Source organism: Simochromis diagramma, unplaced genomic scaffold, assembly GCF_900408965.1.
Source record: "Simochromis diagramma unplaced genomic scaffold, fSimDia1.1 OVJJ01000402.1, whole genome shotgun sequence".
Classification (NCBI taxonomy): Eukaryota; Metazoa; Chordata; class Actinopteri; order Cichliformes; family Cichlidae; genus Simochromis; species Simochromis diagramma.
Window position 1 is genome coordinate 8,430,902 of NW_024386972.1, and position 16,912 is coordinate 8,447,813.

Consider the following 16,912-nt stretch of genomic DNA (forward strand, 5'->3'; position numbering starts at 1 on the left):
CAATGACAGAAAATAAAGCTAACAAGCCTTTCTGACTGCTCTAGTTTTCTCTTTTTTGAAATGGAACTGAAGGCAAAGGAAGGAGGGCGGGAAAAAGAAAAGGCTTCAAGGACAAGAGGGGAGGAGTGGGGGCAGAATGAGACAAGTTAGTTAAGGAAACTATGGTTGGTTTATGGTTCATGTTTAAATTATTCTTTATAAAGTCTAATTTAAGATTTAATCTTTCCTCTTTCTTTTTTTGTCTTTTTCATTTAATGGTATTTTGATCTTCGGGATCCAGGGCCCTCAGCGCTCCTCCTGGTGGTCTCCGACTGTGGAGAAGGAATGCCGACTTTGTCTGGCAGTGGGAACAAAACCACCCGCGTCGCCTTCTCCGGCCGACCCGCACCGCCAACTCAAGAAGATAAAGTGGAGTCCTTCTGTGTTTGCTGTGCTTGTGAACGTTGCATGGACTTCTGACTTTCCACGTCTCTAAAATGTTTCTCAACCTGTGAGGGTAAAGCAAAAACAATAAAGAAAACATTATTAATAGATAAAATTACTATGGTGAGACTTGAACCAGCTATGGTTTACAGATAGAACATAGAGACACCAAATTGACAGAAACGAGACAAATCTGAACTTGTTTCAGCCTGGAAAAACCAAAGATAGGAATAACAACAAAATTGAGTCACAACTGACGTGAAACAAAACAAGTCACCGGCTCCGAGAAGCTCAACAAACATTTTCCAAATATAAAAAGCAAGTCTTATGACGAATTACTGTTACGGCCCCCCCCAAACACATGCTTATCTTTAAGTTCCCCTCACTGGGACCATAGCTAAAGTTAATAGCTAAATGAATGTGGTCTTGCTCAATTCAAATCGTGTTTAGCCATGACCATCTGGTACCCATCAACAAAGTGTCTGTCAAGTTCTGGAGTGTGATGGGAATGGGTGTATAAAAACTAGAGAATGAGGCCTGAGGCCACCGAATGCAACACCAATGACTGGCATATTTAAGAAGCTGCTCTCAGCTCCATGGCACAAAAATACACGTGATTTCTGCACAGAGGAGGACCGAAAGCCAGAGACACCCCCCCCCGTAACTTTTTTTTTTTTTTTTACCGAAAGTCAAACTCACAAAGTCTCCATATATGAACCTGTGTAAAGTGCTATTAGTGGTTCTCTTGATTGCTCAGGGTGTCTCACAACAGTTCGCTTTCTGTGGTGCCTAACAGCTGGCAGTCAGCTTAAGCTCTCCATCGCTCACCCTGTTGCTGCCATGCAGGTGATCCAAGGTCCCCATCCCTGTCTGCACCCACCTCCCTCCAGCAGTTGACCTGCAGCTTATTCACTGGTCATCCCCCTTCGAGATGAGACTCTTAAGTTTACGAATGACTGTGCTAAATATTCCTGATAATAGTTTGTAACGATTGAGCAGCTTTATGTGACAGACACACACCTACTGTATACACTTGAATGTGGAAGTCTTACACTGCGTTGGGTGGGGGGAAAAGTGTCTAATCGGGGGAACATTTCCACTTTCCATTTACACCGTTTTCTGTCTGTGCCCAAAACAAGACAGCACAGATTTACAGACTTGAATTTTCCTAGAAAAGCGATCAAATCGTCAGCGAGGAAGAGGCTAAGAGTGGAACTGAACTCCTTCAATAAGAACGATTATATGCCTTCAGGGAATTAGTGACGCATGCTACCAAGAACAGAACATTCAACACAGAGCACAGCGATCACATTTGCATACAACTTCAAAAAACTGTTGTTAAAAATGCAGCATATGGGGCACTCATCACGGACAAAGGTGAAGTAACAGAGGTCGAGGGATTTGCGGATTTATTAGATTAATCCAAACTTGCAAGCGTGTGGAGATGAGCACATGCTCACACACAAAAAAGAGAAAAAAAAAATCAAGTCTGAAAATGTCACTCGTCTCTAACCCCCCCAATCAAGTAAAAGCAAAAGCTGAAGACAAAGTCATCATGAAATAAACAGTTACACATGTGAAAATAGAAAGTGTAGTAGTACTTACTATTTTGCGTACATGACTTAAAGCGCTTCCCTCTTTGCCTTTGCAGTTCTCAACCTGGTAAGGCGGTGAGATTATGACGTCGTCCATCACAATAATGTTCTTCTCCTGCCATTTACAGTCTTTGATGCTGTAAAGAAAAGAAAACGACCTTTTAGCCACAGCTGAAAAGGCTTTTTTGTTTTCTTTCTGCAAATTTCATACTAGTGTTTATGACATCTATAGCTCTGTTTCTAAGGTAACCAGTTTAAGCAGGTTAAACAAGCAGCACATTTGTCATACGGAGAGTTAACGACCTGAAAGTGAAACCAGAGCCAACAATGGACAGGCTTCACATTTCTGAGTGAACAATTCTGTGGGGCATCTGGTCTCCTGTGTTTTTGAAAACATTTTAAATCAAAAACTATGTGAGCTGCAAAAAAGATGACCGTTTCATTCAAAATATGACCTTTGACTAAAGAAGAAGGAAAAGGCTCAGACAGGTATCCAATTACAGTCTGATTCAGGGTTAAAACATGGCTGGATCAGATATCTGAAACTTCAGCCTGATTCCTTCATGTCACAAAGTGTAAAAGTTAAATTATCAAGAGGCGCATTCATCTTCATGAATCAGCTCAAAGGGAACAAGATGAAAATACATTTCGGTTTCAATTTACAGATTAGAGCTTTATTTCAACAGGTTGCACAAAAATATGAAAGCTTTACAAATATCAACCACTTTTAAATAAAACTATTTTTAATCTTTTAGTCGCCAAGGACTTTTTCCCCCATTAATATTGATCCTGAGTTACTCCTAAATCTCAGACATCAATGACTGGGTTTAATACTTTGCATTCCTTTTCCCAGATCTTTATCACACAACTGAAGGAAATTCTTGCTCGAGTGGGTTAAGATCAGGTTATTGTTGAAATTCAACATCTCTGCCTTCCAACAACTTTCGCTTTGTTTTTGTAGTGCATTCTCAGTAAGTTTCAATTTGCATTGTAAAGCTCTTTCCAGTCAACCTAGCTGCATTTGACTGTCCAAATAATGCTGTTCCTAAACAGGTCTGGCTTTCCCCCCTTTTTTTGTTCCTTCTTCCCACTAACCTGACCTTGTGACTGATCAACGATCGCCATTTTGCAGCTTGTCACAGAGTATTCTCTCTATGATGGACATATGATGGGGGTGTTTCTTATTGACTATAGAAAGGATCCTGTGATCACCTACCACTGTTCCAGGCTTCTTCTTCTTTTTTTTTTTTTTTTTTTTAAATTGCGAAGCCCAGCAAAGCATCCATCTGTCCCCATTACAATTACAAAGATCGAGATTTGACTCTGCAGCCTAAAGCAGGGCATTAAACACCGTTATGGACTCAGACAAGTGAAGAGCCCACAGACAACTAGTCATTGCTGTTACTTCATCCAACACTGCATGATGGCCAGGAGTAGTTGCTGCACTGTAATCTAGAATCTATGATCTCTCAGACATGTCTTTCTGGCCTGCATTGACAGCTCCTTTGATCACATGTCGTAGATTCACAGAAACAGCTTCCAAACTCTAAAGCCACGATGATCACCAGACTTTTTACCTGCTTAATTTATAAAAAACTGTGATCAGACTGAAACTGAAGGACTGAAACTAGCCCACTGAAGGAACAATGGGCTGTGAGGTCAGTTCCTTGATCATTAGTATTTCAGTCACTATGCAAATGTACTGTTTATAAAGTTGGGGAGACCTGCAGTCAGCTAAGACTGAAGAAGTCACTTGGATGAGTGATGAAACGTTTCTCCCGCTGAAAACCAGTCCAGATGAACAGGATCAACTTTTTGGGAAAGCCAAGAGTTATGCACCAGTTGTATAAATGTAACTTGAAGCAGGTTTCAGTGTAGCTAAAATTAAAGTTGTCATTGTCCATTCTGTCCAAATAAATACGGTCATAACTGTATCTGAATGCTGGCAAGAGCTTTGCTCTGATGCAACTGTGAGGTTATTAAACTATCAAGAAAATCCCTGAAAGTTTTGACAATGGGGAAAAAGAAAAAATCTATGTATTTACAATTCAATCTAATTCTTCAAACAGCAAGTTTACTGGTTTGTTTTCACTGTTGTGTACACATCTGCACAATGTACAGATGTGTACACTGTGAATTTTTCATTTTTAACATGGCTAGAGACAAAATTATATTAGTTCACATTTCAAACTTTCAAAGTCAGCTTTTTTAAAAGGAAAAAAATGATGTCATTGCTTTCTGTTTTCTAAATAAGCAGCATGATTCTGCTGAACTGTTGGGTTTTCTTTTGAATATTTTACTTCCCTTTTTGACATGACATTAAAAGTCTTTGTTGTTATAATCTCTTTGTAGGATTCAAGATGGTCAGTGAGTGTCCTTCCATTGATTTTGATTGAATGATGAAGACCTTTAAGTAATTTAAGCCACTAGTGGCATAAAATACTCACAAATTAGTGGTCAATGATACATATAGTATGCAGTGAGAAATTTGACCCGATCAGGTGAACATTTACCCCCATCTGACCTGTGAAGTGAATGAACAGTAGCATAAAGTTCTTACGTTTTGTGAATAGTCTGGAATAGCTGTTGGCCCTCCACAGAAACCCCAGCACTGATTGCATAGGCTTGGGACAGCTTGTCCTCTTTTTCTGTCCGTGCTCGATTGGCAAGCTGTAAAGATTAAAACAGAACACACAGCATTTTTTTATTTAATTTTTTTTTTCTTTAGGCACATCAAATATTTGGTCTGAAACAAGAACAGCTTATTCTTTTAACTGCAAAAACTAAATTTCAGGTTCCAATTGTGATTTTAGGTTCAGCACTCCAGCAGTGAACTTGGTTTATATAAAAGTACATTTCACTTTCCCGCATAGGATTACAGAGGCAGTGTTTATATCTCAGCATTTAAACACCCTCGACAGGTCTCCATTTATTCACGGCCTCAGTTTGGGCTTACTTTATTTAAGTGGGGGGAGGGAAATAATCTATAAACACTGACTTTTATTTCTGCTGCGTTCCAATTTTCCAAATCAGGGTCTCAATCCTCAGAAGTCTATTTCTAGACCTACTGACGATGCCAGCCCCATTTCACAGCCTCTTCAAAACGCAGCCGAAACGGCAAATGCATTTTGGCCAAAAGAATACAGTATTTCACTGAGGGCCAAGTATTTTTGGAGCATTCAGGCAATCCTCATTGTAAAGTTAGGAGATATCCTGGCCCATTCACCAACAGCGCCTGACACCCACCACACTTGATGTAACCCGAGGCATAAAAACCAATAAATGGTATAAAAAGAAAATAAATTATTGGACTTACCTTGCTAACATTCAGTGATGCTAGAGGGGGTGGAGTCTCAGTGCGGTCATTTATAATGTCCACATCAGAAACATAGGCTAAGTTGATCAGGATGACGTCGTTGAGGTTTGGCTTACCACTGGAGGAAGCACATTCTTTGAAGGCACTTAGGTCAAGGCAAACAACTTTGTGACAGTGAATGACAGAACAAAAATGACTATTATCTGTCCCCTTGAAGAACTTGGGACATTGGTTTTCTGCACAGAGAAGCTCATTATTCAGAGAACACTGGCTGACAAACACTGACAGTGAAAGGTAGTGCCAGTTACAGCATGGGACTACCGAAAGCATTGCTGCCACCTGTAGCATCTATGAATGAATGAAAGAATGAATGGAGACGGCTAAAATGTGTTATGAGAAGAAAAACTGCAAAAAAAAAAAAAAAAAAAACATGTACTGATCCACAGTCACGAAGCACCCATAACGAGGTCAGCAAACCCAGTATCTACAACTTACCATAACGGCCTTTAGCGAGTGAAATTGCTTTATCACCACTCCACTTTCATTTATTATTACTGCATTGATTTATTTATTACCCGTCATATCAAGTTTATCCAAGTTTTTCAGTGTTTACTTGCTGCTGTTACCATTTTACCTTCTCTTGCTGATTACTGATTGTGAAGCTTATTGTAACCAAGTCTCAAAAAGAGCTACATTACTAAAGTGTTATTATTATTGCTACTTAATACAGGGCTGGCTCGCTCTATGACTGACCGGAAATACACACATTGTTTGGGCTTTAACACTGCCTGTTTGTTATTTATTTAAGTCATAACACGTAAAGTTTCCTCTCACTGTACAGTAACTAGTTATAACAACTCTCAGGGAATTTTACTTCAACAGTAAACTGCTGACTTGGGAACTCAAGCGTAACATCAGTACTAGTCTGATTTTTGTTTCGCTCTGGGTTCTATATCACAGCAGCAGTTTTAAAAGGTTTTGTGCACCTAAGAGCAAACCAACATTTCATGGCACACATGAATTCACATCTGCATAGAACATCCTCCATGCAATCAGTTCTTCTTTTGACTATACACTTATGATAGCACGCCTGTAGCAAAATAGCCCTTTTGCACTTTGCAGTAAGTTCTACTGCCATATAGTTTCCCTCCACAGATATTCCAACAAACTGTCTGCCTCTAATTCAAATCGAGTGTGGGTTTAAGTATCCCGTCTTGGAATAATGTTAAGATTAGTCAACTTGTCTTGAAAGATAATACTGTCATTCACAGATAGTCTCTTTTGTATAGGCAGGGGATTGCCCACTCTCTGGTTCACAAAATACAGTGATCCACTGTCCTGTTTTCCTCACCATCTTTTGGGACCTTAGAAGTTCGCTAATTTAGCAAATATAAATTCAACTCATTAAGTTCTAGTGCAGCTGCTTAAATAATAGATGGATCTCACCAAATCCCAAGGCACACCATTTATGAACATTAGATCTAACTGAGCGGTATATGTTTTTTGGCAAACTGATCCATAAAAAAACAAAAAAAAACCATCTTAAGTTATGACTTCTGTTGATGAATAAACCGAATTCTTGCAATAAATACATTGGAAACGACTGTCTGAAAGTCGATAAATACATAAGAAAAGTCATCTGATTTTACACAGGCCTTGCATTCAAACTTAGCATGTGAACATATTACCTCGATTAGTCATACAATACATACAATGCCTGTATGACTATTGAGCACACTTACACGTTTATAACGTCATTATCACACATTGTAGAGCTGAAAGTAGGTGTCCAGGCGTTTCTACAGCTCAGATAACGTCACAAAGTGTTTTTAGTGTTAAACTAACACTTAGAAAGACCATGACTATCAGCTCTAAGCGCTCCCCACTCTTCATTTGATTTAATCACCTCAAAGTTTGGCCACAATGACGACAACTACACGATAACCTCTCGAGTCTGTGCAATTAACTCTGATCAGAGATAAAGGAACATGATAAGATGCACATTCGCTCACTCACTCATTCACTCACACTGATGGGTGTAGACATGTTCGCCAGCAAACTAGTGTTAGTAAGTAAGTTATTACTCCCACCCAAATGACTCGTGTTAAAATGAACTGTGGCACAATCACACAATATTTACAGCCCAGCTGATAAGCTTGAGAACGCCAAACCCGTTAATTGAGCTAGCCAGTAGCTGCAGTGTGGGGTTGACCGAAATCTAGCATGCTAACATGCTAAAAGCACCCTGATTGTGTAGCGTGGACTCGGAAACCACTTAATCTCTAACTTGTACAAATAATCGTGAGCATCTCCGGCTGATGGCACCACCAACCATGTGAGGTCAATATGTGGACCATCAACACGCGACACTCTCCCAGTATCAGTTAGCTCGCTAACTAGCAACGGTTGTGCCTGCTGAGAGCACACAGCCATGATGCCTTACGAGGATTCGTTGCCAGATAGTGATCCATGTTGAGGGCTGGCAATACAATGAGTGGATTCAAAACACATGCGCTGCTAGAGCGGCTAACGAGAGGCCAAGAAATTACCAGGCAACCCCAACTAAAGGCTTATACAGACAGAAGATAGATGAGGTGCTATCTGAAACAAGAAAATATATAAAACGGGCAAACGTGTGTGCTTCTGCTAGCACCAATTACGCCTGCGCGGATCACTATTTGCCACATTTCGGTTACCCTACAGGCCCTTGCAGCCAGGCAGGCCAGCAACCCCTCCATCCGCAGCTCGAAACAAACAAAAGGATACTCAGAGTTAACATCTTGGACTGGTAGTCAAACGCGACAACTTCTCCTTGCAGACGTTGGCCCAAGCATGTGACGCATGCGACATGGCTCCCGACGCTAAAATACTCCCCGGGTCCAGGAGCCGCCATCTTCTCCGCCAGGAAACCGGAGCGCCTGCTTTACGTAAAGCGACGCGATGTCGTATGGAGACGAAACCTGAGCGTAACAAAAGTACGTCGATCGTTTCTTCTAATGTGATGAATTATAATTCCTGCCAAATCAAATCTAGTTTAAGTAAAGTTGTGTCATTGAATCACTAACTAAGGTCTTCAACTGCAGAACTACTACGAATACAACTTCTCTCTTCGACGAAGGATGTCGCTTTGTTTCCCATTGAACCGCCTTCCGATGTGCCCCGCCCCCTACCGGATGTAGAGCAGTACTGTGGAATTCATTGTAACACATCAAATAAAGGGCTGTCTTTAGATTTCCATCTACATATCAAAGTGTTTGTACTGGGAGAAGGCAGAAAGGAATGGAGGAGATTTATACCCAAGGCGTCTGGATGGCCGAAGGTCTCCAGCAGAGGACGAAGACTCAGGAGAAATTCTGGCTTACGGTCACTCATATGGGAGACCCTAAAGCAGCCTTTTTGCTCGTCTTTCCTTTTACTTATTTCATCAACAGGAGAGCTGGGGTAGCGGTGCTTTGGATGGCAGCTATATCGGAGTGGTTAAACTTAGTGTTCAAATGGTAAGGCGTTTTAATGAAGCACGATTTGAATATTCCCGTCCAACTTAGTTTTTACACTTACCATTGCGGTTGTATGTCTCATGCTAGCATGTTGCTACATTACATACATAACTTTTTTCACATTAAAATTGTTAATTATATATTCAAGACCGCCTGCACATGTTCATTTTTTCCAGTTTAAACAAATAAAAATAATTTTAGTTTAGTCTTTGCTTCCGGTACAGCAAAGTAGTACAACCCTGTATTAGTCCGACGTGAAACAGAAATGAGCGGAACCTTTGGGACCGTTCAATGGAATTTTCCCCACAAACAGCCTGGAGTGTAACAAGAAAAGTGACGAAAAGAAACGGAAATTAAAAACAAGAAGTAACCATATAACATAAATTTGACCAAAATTGTCAACGGATTAAATTTTAGGGAAGCAACGATATAGATGGATAATAACAAAGTTGTAAAATGCTTCACAAGGTGAGATAGGAAACAGCAAATAAAACGTTTAATAAGAAATAAAAATTAAACAACATAAGGTATATGAATACTGAGAACGCAAAGATAAACGGGAGAATTAAAGACCGAAAATAAATCAATTAAAAAATGATTACTAAAAGAAGCAAATACGAATATAAAATAAAGCAAATATGAGAGACAACAAAGTGGTAACACGAAGTGGAAAGAATGCTCGTAAAACGTCTCTTTAAGAAATTTAAAAGATTATAATGAGCTAAATCTCCTCAGGCAGATTGTACCAGAGAAAGGGTGTCCTGACAGAAAAAGCCTGAACACATTTGGTTTCCAGCTGAGATTATGGGGTGGCCAGAGCAGCCTTAGCTGAGGACCTCAAGATCTGAAATATACTTTGGTGCGATCCTGCATACTAATAACATTGTTGTTACAATGTTATTACAAATACATTTTTTTCATTATAATAAATGCATTTACATTATACCATTAAAAACTTGAAATAAAACAAGATAAATTTAAGGAAAACATGCAAAAGACAGAGGAACATGCATAGAAAAAATGAAGCCCCAAATCCTCAACAATTAAGGAAAAAAAAGGAAAAATACAAAAGACATTACAAATGTACCAAGTAGAGAAACAATACAACTAAACTACTATGGACATAATATAGATTTTTAAAAGCCATGTATTATTTTGATTTAGATATTTCTGATTACACTAATTATTTTCTGCGAGTGTTCATGGAGAGGTATAGAGAAGCCAAATATAATACAGTAAGGAACTTTGAACTAAATAAGATTCAGTAAAGTAAAAAGAAGAATGAAGAGTAAATATGTAGAGGCTTTTGGAGAAAAAAAATGTCTTAGATTCAACAAGTTAAAAACCGTATTAAATGTAGTAAAATATAGTGAAGCCATGACCTTGAATGTATTTGTGTTATTTGGGGTGTGTGTAAATGTATTTATATATTATATTTATTTTTAATCAGGTTGCTGTTTGGAGAGAGGCCATTCTGGTGGATCGGTGAATCGCGTCTTTTTGTCAACAAGCAACCGAAAATTCACCAGTTTCCGTCCACCTGTGAAACAGGCCCAGGTTAGAAGTTGTCTTAGACAAATAGACTGTGTCTGAGTCATAGCCAATGTCCTTAAATCATCAAACATTCAGATCTCCAAGTCCAAAGTTGGCATCTGTTTCTCAGGCAGTCCGTCTGGACATGCGATGGTGACAGCAGCAGTCTGGTGGGTCATTGTGTCCTCGCTGGGGTCCTTTCTGTACTCCCGTTCTCACAGGTACGTCCCTGTTTAAGCTAAATCCAGTGCAGTATGCTGCTTTGGCTCTAAAAATGCACAAAACTGCTGCACATTGGAACTACTTTTAAACAAATCTCTCCTTTTCTGAATCCGGAGTGTTCTCTTATCAGCTGCTCCCTACGTCCTCTATGTGGTGATGCTTGTTGCAGTTGGAATCTCCAGGATCTTTATCCTCGCACACTTTCCTCATCAGGTCGTTGCTGGCTCCATTACAGGTCTGAATACATATTATGCAAAAATCATATTTCTGAAAAAGGCGGGGCACTTTATAAAAAGTATATTAAAAGCCAAATGCAGTGATCTCCAAAGTGTAAAAGCCATTTTTGTTTGATATATGATCACAGCTGCAAATCATACAGGTTTAAATTCAAAATACACTAAATATTTTCACTGACTGACTCTAATGGATTACAGGCAAGAATGTTTAAGACCTAGATTGTGTAAATATGCAGCTGTGCTGCAGAATGTGATTTGCTGAAATGATTGATGCCCCTCCTAAAACAGGTGTCCCCTGAATCAAAGCATTGGTTGCTCCAAAACATTATTCAGTGTTAATATTTCTAACACAGATGTAGAACTAGTGCACTCCATCATCACTTGTGCTGGTTTTTGAGCTGCTTGCTATCAACTATCCGTGCAATTCTACAGGATTTTTGTAGTTCCCAAAAAAGAATTTCATAATTGGATTTGTCAGACCCATAGGGTAGTTTTCCCATGTGTGCAGCTTAATCTGATGAAATGCTCTTGTCAGGTTTCATTCTGGGGATTGTCCTGAGCTGCAGAGTACCAGAAGGTCGCCCCCTGCTGTTCTTCTTTAGTTTAAGTTTTGGGCTGCTGTTCGGAGCTCTGATGCTCCATGCTGGATTAAAGCAGCTGGGAATTGACCTCTCCTGGTGAGTTACTCTATTACATTAATGTTTAATCAGTGAGTCTGATCAGTATATATTGTGATAATATAAAGGGACTTCCTTCCATGACCGGTCATGTTTTTGATTCAACAGGTCTATTGCTTTGGCCAAGAAATGGTGCAGCCATGCAGAATGGATTCGTTTGGACACAGCCCCATTCTCCTCTCTCACCCGAGACTGTGGGGCCCTGTTGGGTTTGGGGCTGGCACAGTACTGGAAGCCTGGTGGATGGTCTCTACCTTGGGCTCCCAGAGCTTTGTCTATGGCTGTATCATCCATGGGTCTTTACCACGTGAATCGTCTACCGCTCCCGGTCCGACCACTGGGCCTTTTCTACAGCCTGTTCTTTGTCAAATTCGTCCTAGTGCCTCTGATCGTTATGGTACTTGTGCCTGGGCTGGTACATCTATTAACATTCAAAAAAAAGAAAGACTAGAAGAGTTCCTCCACACATGATGTGCACCTTAAACACCTCCCAAAACTGGAGTTTCCTTCAGAGTTTGTATAAACACATTTAATGTTTAATGTTCGCTGCGTTTCAGAACCATTTTGATGGGTATGGGTTAAGTTTAATTTTCACGTCTTAAAATTCACTAAACAATGGCCTTTTATCCAGTCTGTGACCTGTGTTTTTCTTTTTATTTGATGATTTTAAAAGTGCCGGTATTGAGACATTGTGGCGTAAAGTATGTCTCTAGTGAATCTAGTGCAATCATAAGTGTTGTAAATACTACAGTATTTTTGCTAAATATCGACTTTATTGGGAAAAGTGCAACTTTCTTTATGTGCATTTTGTGTTGTTTGAATCTTTACGAGTCAAAGATTGTTACCGAGGTTTAAAACCTCAGATTTGCGACTAGTGAAAGGCAAAGAATTTGAACATTGCGCAGATGTCTGATGCTCAGTTTTGTGTTATTGCTTTGTGACCGAAAAACTTGAAAGCTACATTCCTATGTTATTCCCAAATCAGTAAAAAATAAATGATTGACATGCAGGGCGTGTTTCAGTTGGTAACCATTTATAAATATGTTCTCCTTTTTTCCAATACATATGTTCGACTGTACAGATTACAATCAGTTATCATGAGATAAAAACACATTCTTTTTTATTGTTTTTAATTAAACTTCACAGCGATCTGAAAGCTCACATTTACAGACAAGAGAACTCTGCTCAGCAAGCAAATATGTTAAAATAAAATAAAAAGAACTTTTTTGTCTGGCGTGGTTGAGGGAAAATGACAAGGATAAGTTCGGGGGATAGCAGTCTCCTCATCTTAATCCAAACGTTGTACCACACACACACCAGAGACACTGCTATACATGTTTCTGCTTGAGGTCATGGAAAGAATAGAACATGCATCAGACTATTTACAGCGAACTAATATACACAGATAGCTTGAAACCATACACCCTCAAATAACCTCAACTTAAAAAGTCCTGTTTAAATTAAGTATAATACAGTTTATACCTTCATTTCTGTAAAGTTAAGTAGGGCTTCTCTCCAGTAGCAGGTGAAACTGAGGACAACTGTCTCCATTTATTCTTTATCAGACATCCAAAATAAAATGTTACAGACAAATAGTCTATAATCATTCCCACATATATAAATTACTTCAATATTTTCATTATTCATCATCTCTATGACTCAAACTCCAAATTACAGAGCTCCTGGATACTGAAATCTCAGGCTTTTGTTGTTGCAGTAGGTTCGATTTATTTAGAAGACGTGTGCCAGTGGACATGGTGTCAAAACCAGTGATTTAGAGTTAGAGGAATATATTTTTATGAGGTGGAATTACTTAAGTATGATTTGCCTCTCTAAACAGACAAACTATCTAACAAACCTGAACTGGACAGAGTGAAATATCTGAGCCAATACATACCTCTTGTGCTAGAAAGTTTATATATCATCCCAGATTCTGAACATTGTCACTCACCACTGCATTGCAATTCACATAATAAGTGTCTGTCGTAGTCTGGTTAGCACTGATCAGCGATCTGACGGATCACACGCCCACTTTCACTTACTCCTAATGTAACAATCGTAACAACAAAGTAAGTAAAATACATAAAGTGCACCCTTAGTTAAGACCTTGTCAGGCATTTTAGTGCAGAAGTGGCTGAATAAAAATGCATTATGATTTAAAAGAAATCATAAAAACAATGCAGAAGAAAGGGAAAGGTTGGTAACAGTGGTTGTGTATGCATTTGCTTGCTTTTAGTCGCTGAGTACTTTCCGCCATCGCTCACACGGAGGAGGGACAGAGGCAAACTTTGATTTTGATTTTTCTGCCATTTGATAAAAGCACCCAACTGAGTGAAAGACGAGTTGCAGCCAAAATAATTTGCTATTATTGCCTGACAGACAATACATATTTAATTACTGTGATTATCGACTGATATCATTTGAAAGAGGGTGAAGATTTGTTGCTCTTCTGCTTTCTCCTTAAACTCTTTTGGTTTGCCGATAGAGCAAAATATGCTGTGAAGATGTTGCTGGGGAAGTGGGAATGATAACTTTATCATTTTCTAACTAATCTATCAAAAAATAATCTGCAGGTTGACACATTCGCTTGCATTATATTATAGCAAAATTGTTTTTATTTTGACACAACAGAGGTAACTTCATCAGTCAAAGTTTGTCTGTGTCCCTTGTCCACCGGTCGGTTTTCCACATCCGTATGACTTGCAGTGTGACACAGAGGCAGGGTTGACAGAATAAAATTCAAAATGCAAACTATGTTTTGTTTTCTTTTTATGTACAATATATAACTTAATTATAAATATTGTCATTTTTCTCTAAGTACTGAGTTGTTGAGCCATTTGTATTTTCTGAGCAATGTACAGTATTGAACATATAATATTGTATTACATAGAATAGAGCCTACTAGCAACCTTGGTTAAGAGCACACTTTGAAAGAACAGAAGATGGATACAGAGTCCACAAGTAGAGTCCGATGAGTAGTACTTTCACTCTTGGAGTCCCACCTGATGTGGTCACACGTGGGGACAATGTGCCACGTGTCGGAAGTGAACTGGTCTCTGATTTAGATTAGAACTTGCGATCCTCCTGTTATCCTACCTGTTTGCAGATTATGATATTGAAAGAATCACTTCTCACCGTTATGTTTTTCATATAAGATAATGTCTAATACCCTAAAGTGTGTTTGTTGGCTTTGTGGTTTTCTTTCTCTAGTGAGTTCGTTGAGATGAGTTCGTCCATGACACACACACACCCCATCACATCTTCTGTCGAGCTAAATATTTTTTACTCTCTCAGTTCCACTAACAAGCCCAGTCCAACCATCCAATCACAGACAGGCCATCACACATTCGACTCCACAAATGGTCTCTTTGGTTTGATGGGGGAGGTGGGGCCTTGGGTCCGGGAGTCACGCGAGAGCTGTCGGTACATGTTGTCCTGGTAGGCCTGTGCCACGGGCAGAGTCCTCGCCACCTTCACGTCTGGGTAGGTGGGCACCTGGCTGACCCGTTCCAGGATGTCCCCACTGCCACGGGAGCCATTGGCCAGCTTTCCCAGAGAGGGGGGCTGAGTCTGGGAGTAGTAATCCTCTTCTAACAGGTGTCCGTTTTGGGCGTTGTTGGTCTTGTTGTAGTAGGCGATATTACCCAGTGAGGCGGGGGGACTGTAGGTGGAACCTTGCTGGACCAGCTGACCGGGGGAGGTGGGGCTGATGGCAGAGTCCATAGATGTCATTGCCCTGGACCGTGAGGGCTGATGCAGGTACTGCTGAGTCCGAGCCGTCTTGTCTATGATCCCCATAAAAGGCGTATTGCGGGAGCGAGTGGTCTCTCCCTGATACAACCCCCCACCACCCTGGGAGGGAGAGATGGGAGAGATGTCATCACAGGTGCGCTCGTATGTGGCTTGTAAGGGAATCTCCATCTGCTGAATGGAAGAGGAAGGCCTGAAACCCGGGGCTAAATTCGAGGTGGATCCAGTTGAGATGTTGTTGCTGGAAGGTGAGAATCGAAGGCCTACACTCTGAGAATGGATGAGAGGCCTAGGGGTGGGCACATGCTGCTTCATTTCAGTAGTATTGGCACTCACAGGGCGTCTAACCATATGGGGGATCTCGGGAGAGCCCAGCTGGCAGGGGGGCATAGCATTGGCACGCTCAAGAACGTGTTCAGAGACTGGGTAGTAGGCGGCTGACTGGCTGCGGCTTATCTGAGGTGTCTGGCTGTAACGGATGCCCCCCGGGCCCCCACTGCTGGCGCGGTAGGCAGAGGAGGGGCGCTGGGGTAGCTCATCCTTCAACAGGCTCGACTCCATAACCCCTCCTCGGCCGCCGTGCTGACAGAGGGCCCCAGAACTGAGGCTGGCCTGGACTTGGGACATTGACCGTCCATCCAGTGAGGGTTGGTACACCAAGCGGCTCTCTACATCCACTGAACCCCCTTGATAGCGACCACCCATGGAGTGGCCCATCTGGCCACCATAACTACTATTTCCCATTACGTTGCTGGGCTGGTTTGTGCGGACTATTTGGGCTATGGAAGGCTGCAGACGGAGGCCTTGGGCTTGGTGGTGTTGTGAGGATAAAGAGGGCTGCGAACTCAGCTGGAAAGAACGTTGGCTGCTCATCTTGGAGAGGGGAGATTTGGGTCTTCCAGGAAGCTGCTCTGTCTGATAGCGCACAGGTGACCCAGACTGAGACCTGTACAGACAAACACTTTCTAACGGTGGACTGGCTCTATACTGAGCAGCCCGACGTAAAGGGGAAGGCGGTGGGCTCTGGTGATCCATCCCCTGACCCCCGGTACCCATAGGAGGTGGGCTGAAGCGGTAGGATGGCTGGTGTACTGGGGAGGTGTGAGGGGGACTGTGTCTGTAATGGGAGTTCTGATGTGTTGGAGAGAGGGAGGGTGACGTGGGCTGGTAGGAGCCCCGAGTTGGGGAGGACATGGAGGAAGAGGTGGGGTGGTATTCATAGGGCTGGCCCATGGGTGAGCCTCCAGCCAAGTAAATCTGATCTGGATGTGTGGGGGAGAGGGGTGGACTCTGAATTATAGGAAGGCTGGAGGGATTTGAGAGGGACTCGGGTGGGGGCAGACCCATCGACATGGCTTCCAGCTCCTGCTCCAGGTAGTCCTCATCCTCAAACAAGTCCTGTACGGGCTCCATGTCTTCCAGACGGGGCTCTGGTGGAGGGGGGAGAGGCATGGACAGAGACAGGGACTCCTCCTCTTCTGGGGGAGGTGTAGGAGGGGGTGAGGGAGGAGGCTCCAGCTCCAGGTCCTGCTGCTGGTGCTCCTCCTGGTTAAGTTGGTGGCATTCCTCTTCCACCCTCTGGAGCAGCCGCTGGATTTCTCTGTTATTGGGGCACTGCTTTATGGCTTCATTCAGGTCCTCTAAGGCTTCAGGAAATTGTCTA

General features: G+C 41.6%; 3 protein-coding genes across 12 annotated transcripts in view; 1 reads left to right on the forward strand and 2 right to left on the reverse strand.

Moving 5' to 3' along the window:
* Positions 1-241: 241 nt before the first annotated feature.
* lsm12b (LSM12 homolog b) lies at positions 242-8,441 on the reverse strand. The gene is made up of 5 exons (XM_040039000.1): positions 8,101-8,441; positions 5,335-5,468; positions 4,579-4,688; positions 2,029-2,155; positions 242-488 (listed from the first exon to the last, which is right to left on the reverse strand). Exons 1-5 carry the CDS (start codon positions 8,225-8,227, stop codon positions 396-398), a joined length of 591 nt encoding a protein of 196 aa, XP_039894934.1. The 5' UTR covers positions 8,228-8,441; the 3' UTR covers positions 242-395.
* Positions 8,442-8,499: 58 nt separating this feature from the next.
* Positions 8,500-12,508, forward strand: g6pc3 (glucose-6-phosphatase catalytic subunit 3). The gene is made up of 6 exons (XM_040038998.1): positions 8,500-8,831; positions 10,282-10,388; positions 10,495-10,585; positions 10,703-10,821; positions 11,358-11,499; positions 11,608-12,508. Exons 1-6 carry the CDS (start codon positions 8,614-8,616, stop codon positions 11,948-11,950), a joined length of 1,020 nt encoding a protein of 339 aa, XP_039894932.1. The 5' UTR covers positions 8,500-8,613; the 3' UTR covers positions 11,951-12,508.
* An 89-nt stretch (positions 12,509-12,597) lies between these two features.
* The window catches only part of tanc2b (tetratricopeptide repeat, ankyrin repeat and coiled-coil containing 2b), a 166,455-nt gene continuing 162,140 nt past the window's right edge, over positions 12,598-16,912 (reverse strand). For 8 of the 10 annotated variants that reach the window (XM_040038992.1, XM_040038989.1, XM_040038991.1 and 5 more), the window contains one exon: positions 12,603-16,909. In XM_040038992.1, coding sequence (XP_039894926.1) covers positions 14,839-16,909 — 2,071 coding nt within the window. In that variant the 3' untranslated portion in view covers positions 12,603-14,838. Of the gene's footprint in view, positions 16,910-16,912 lie in introns of all 10 variants that reach the window. The other 2 variants (XM_040038987.1, XM_040038986.1) reach the window with 1 other exon arrangement.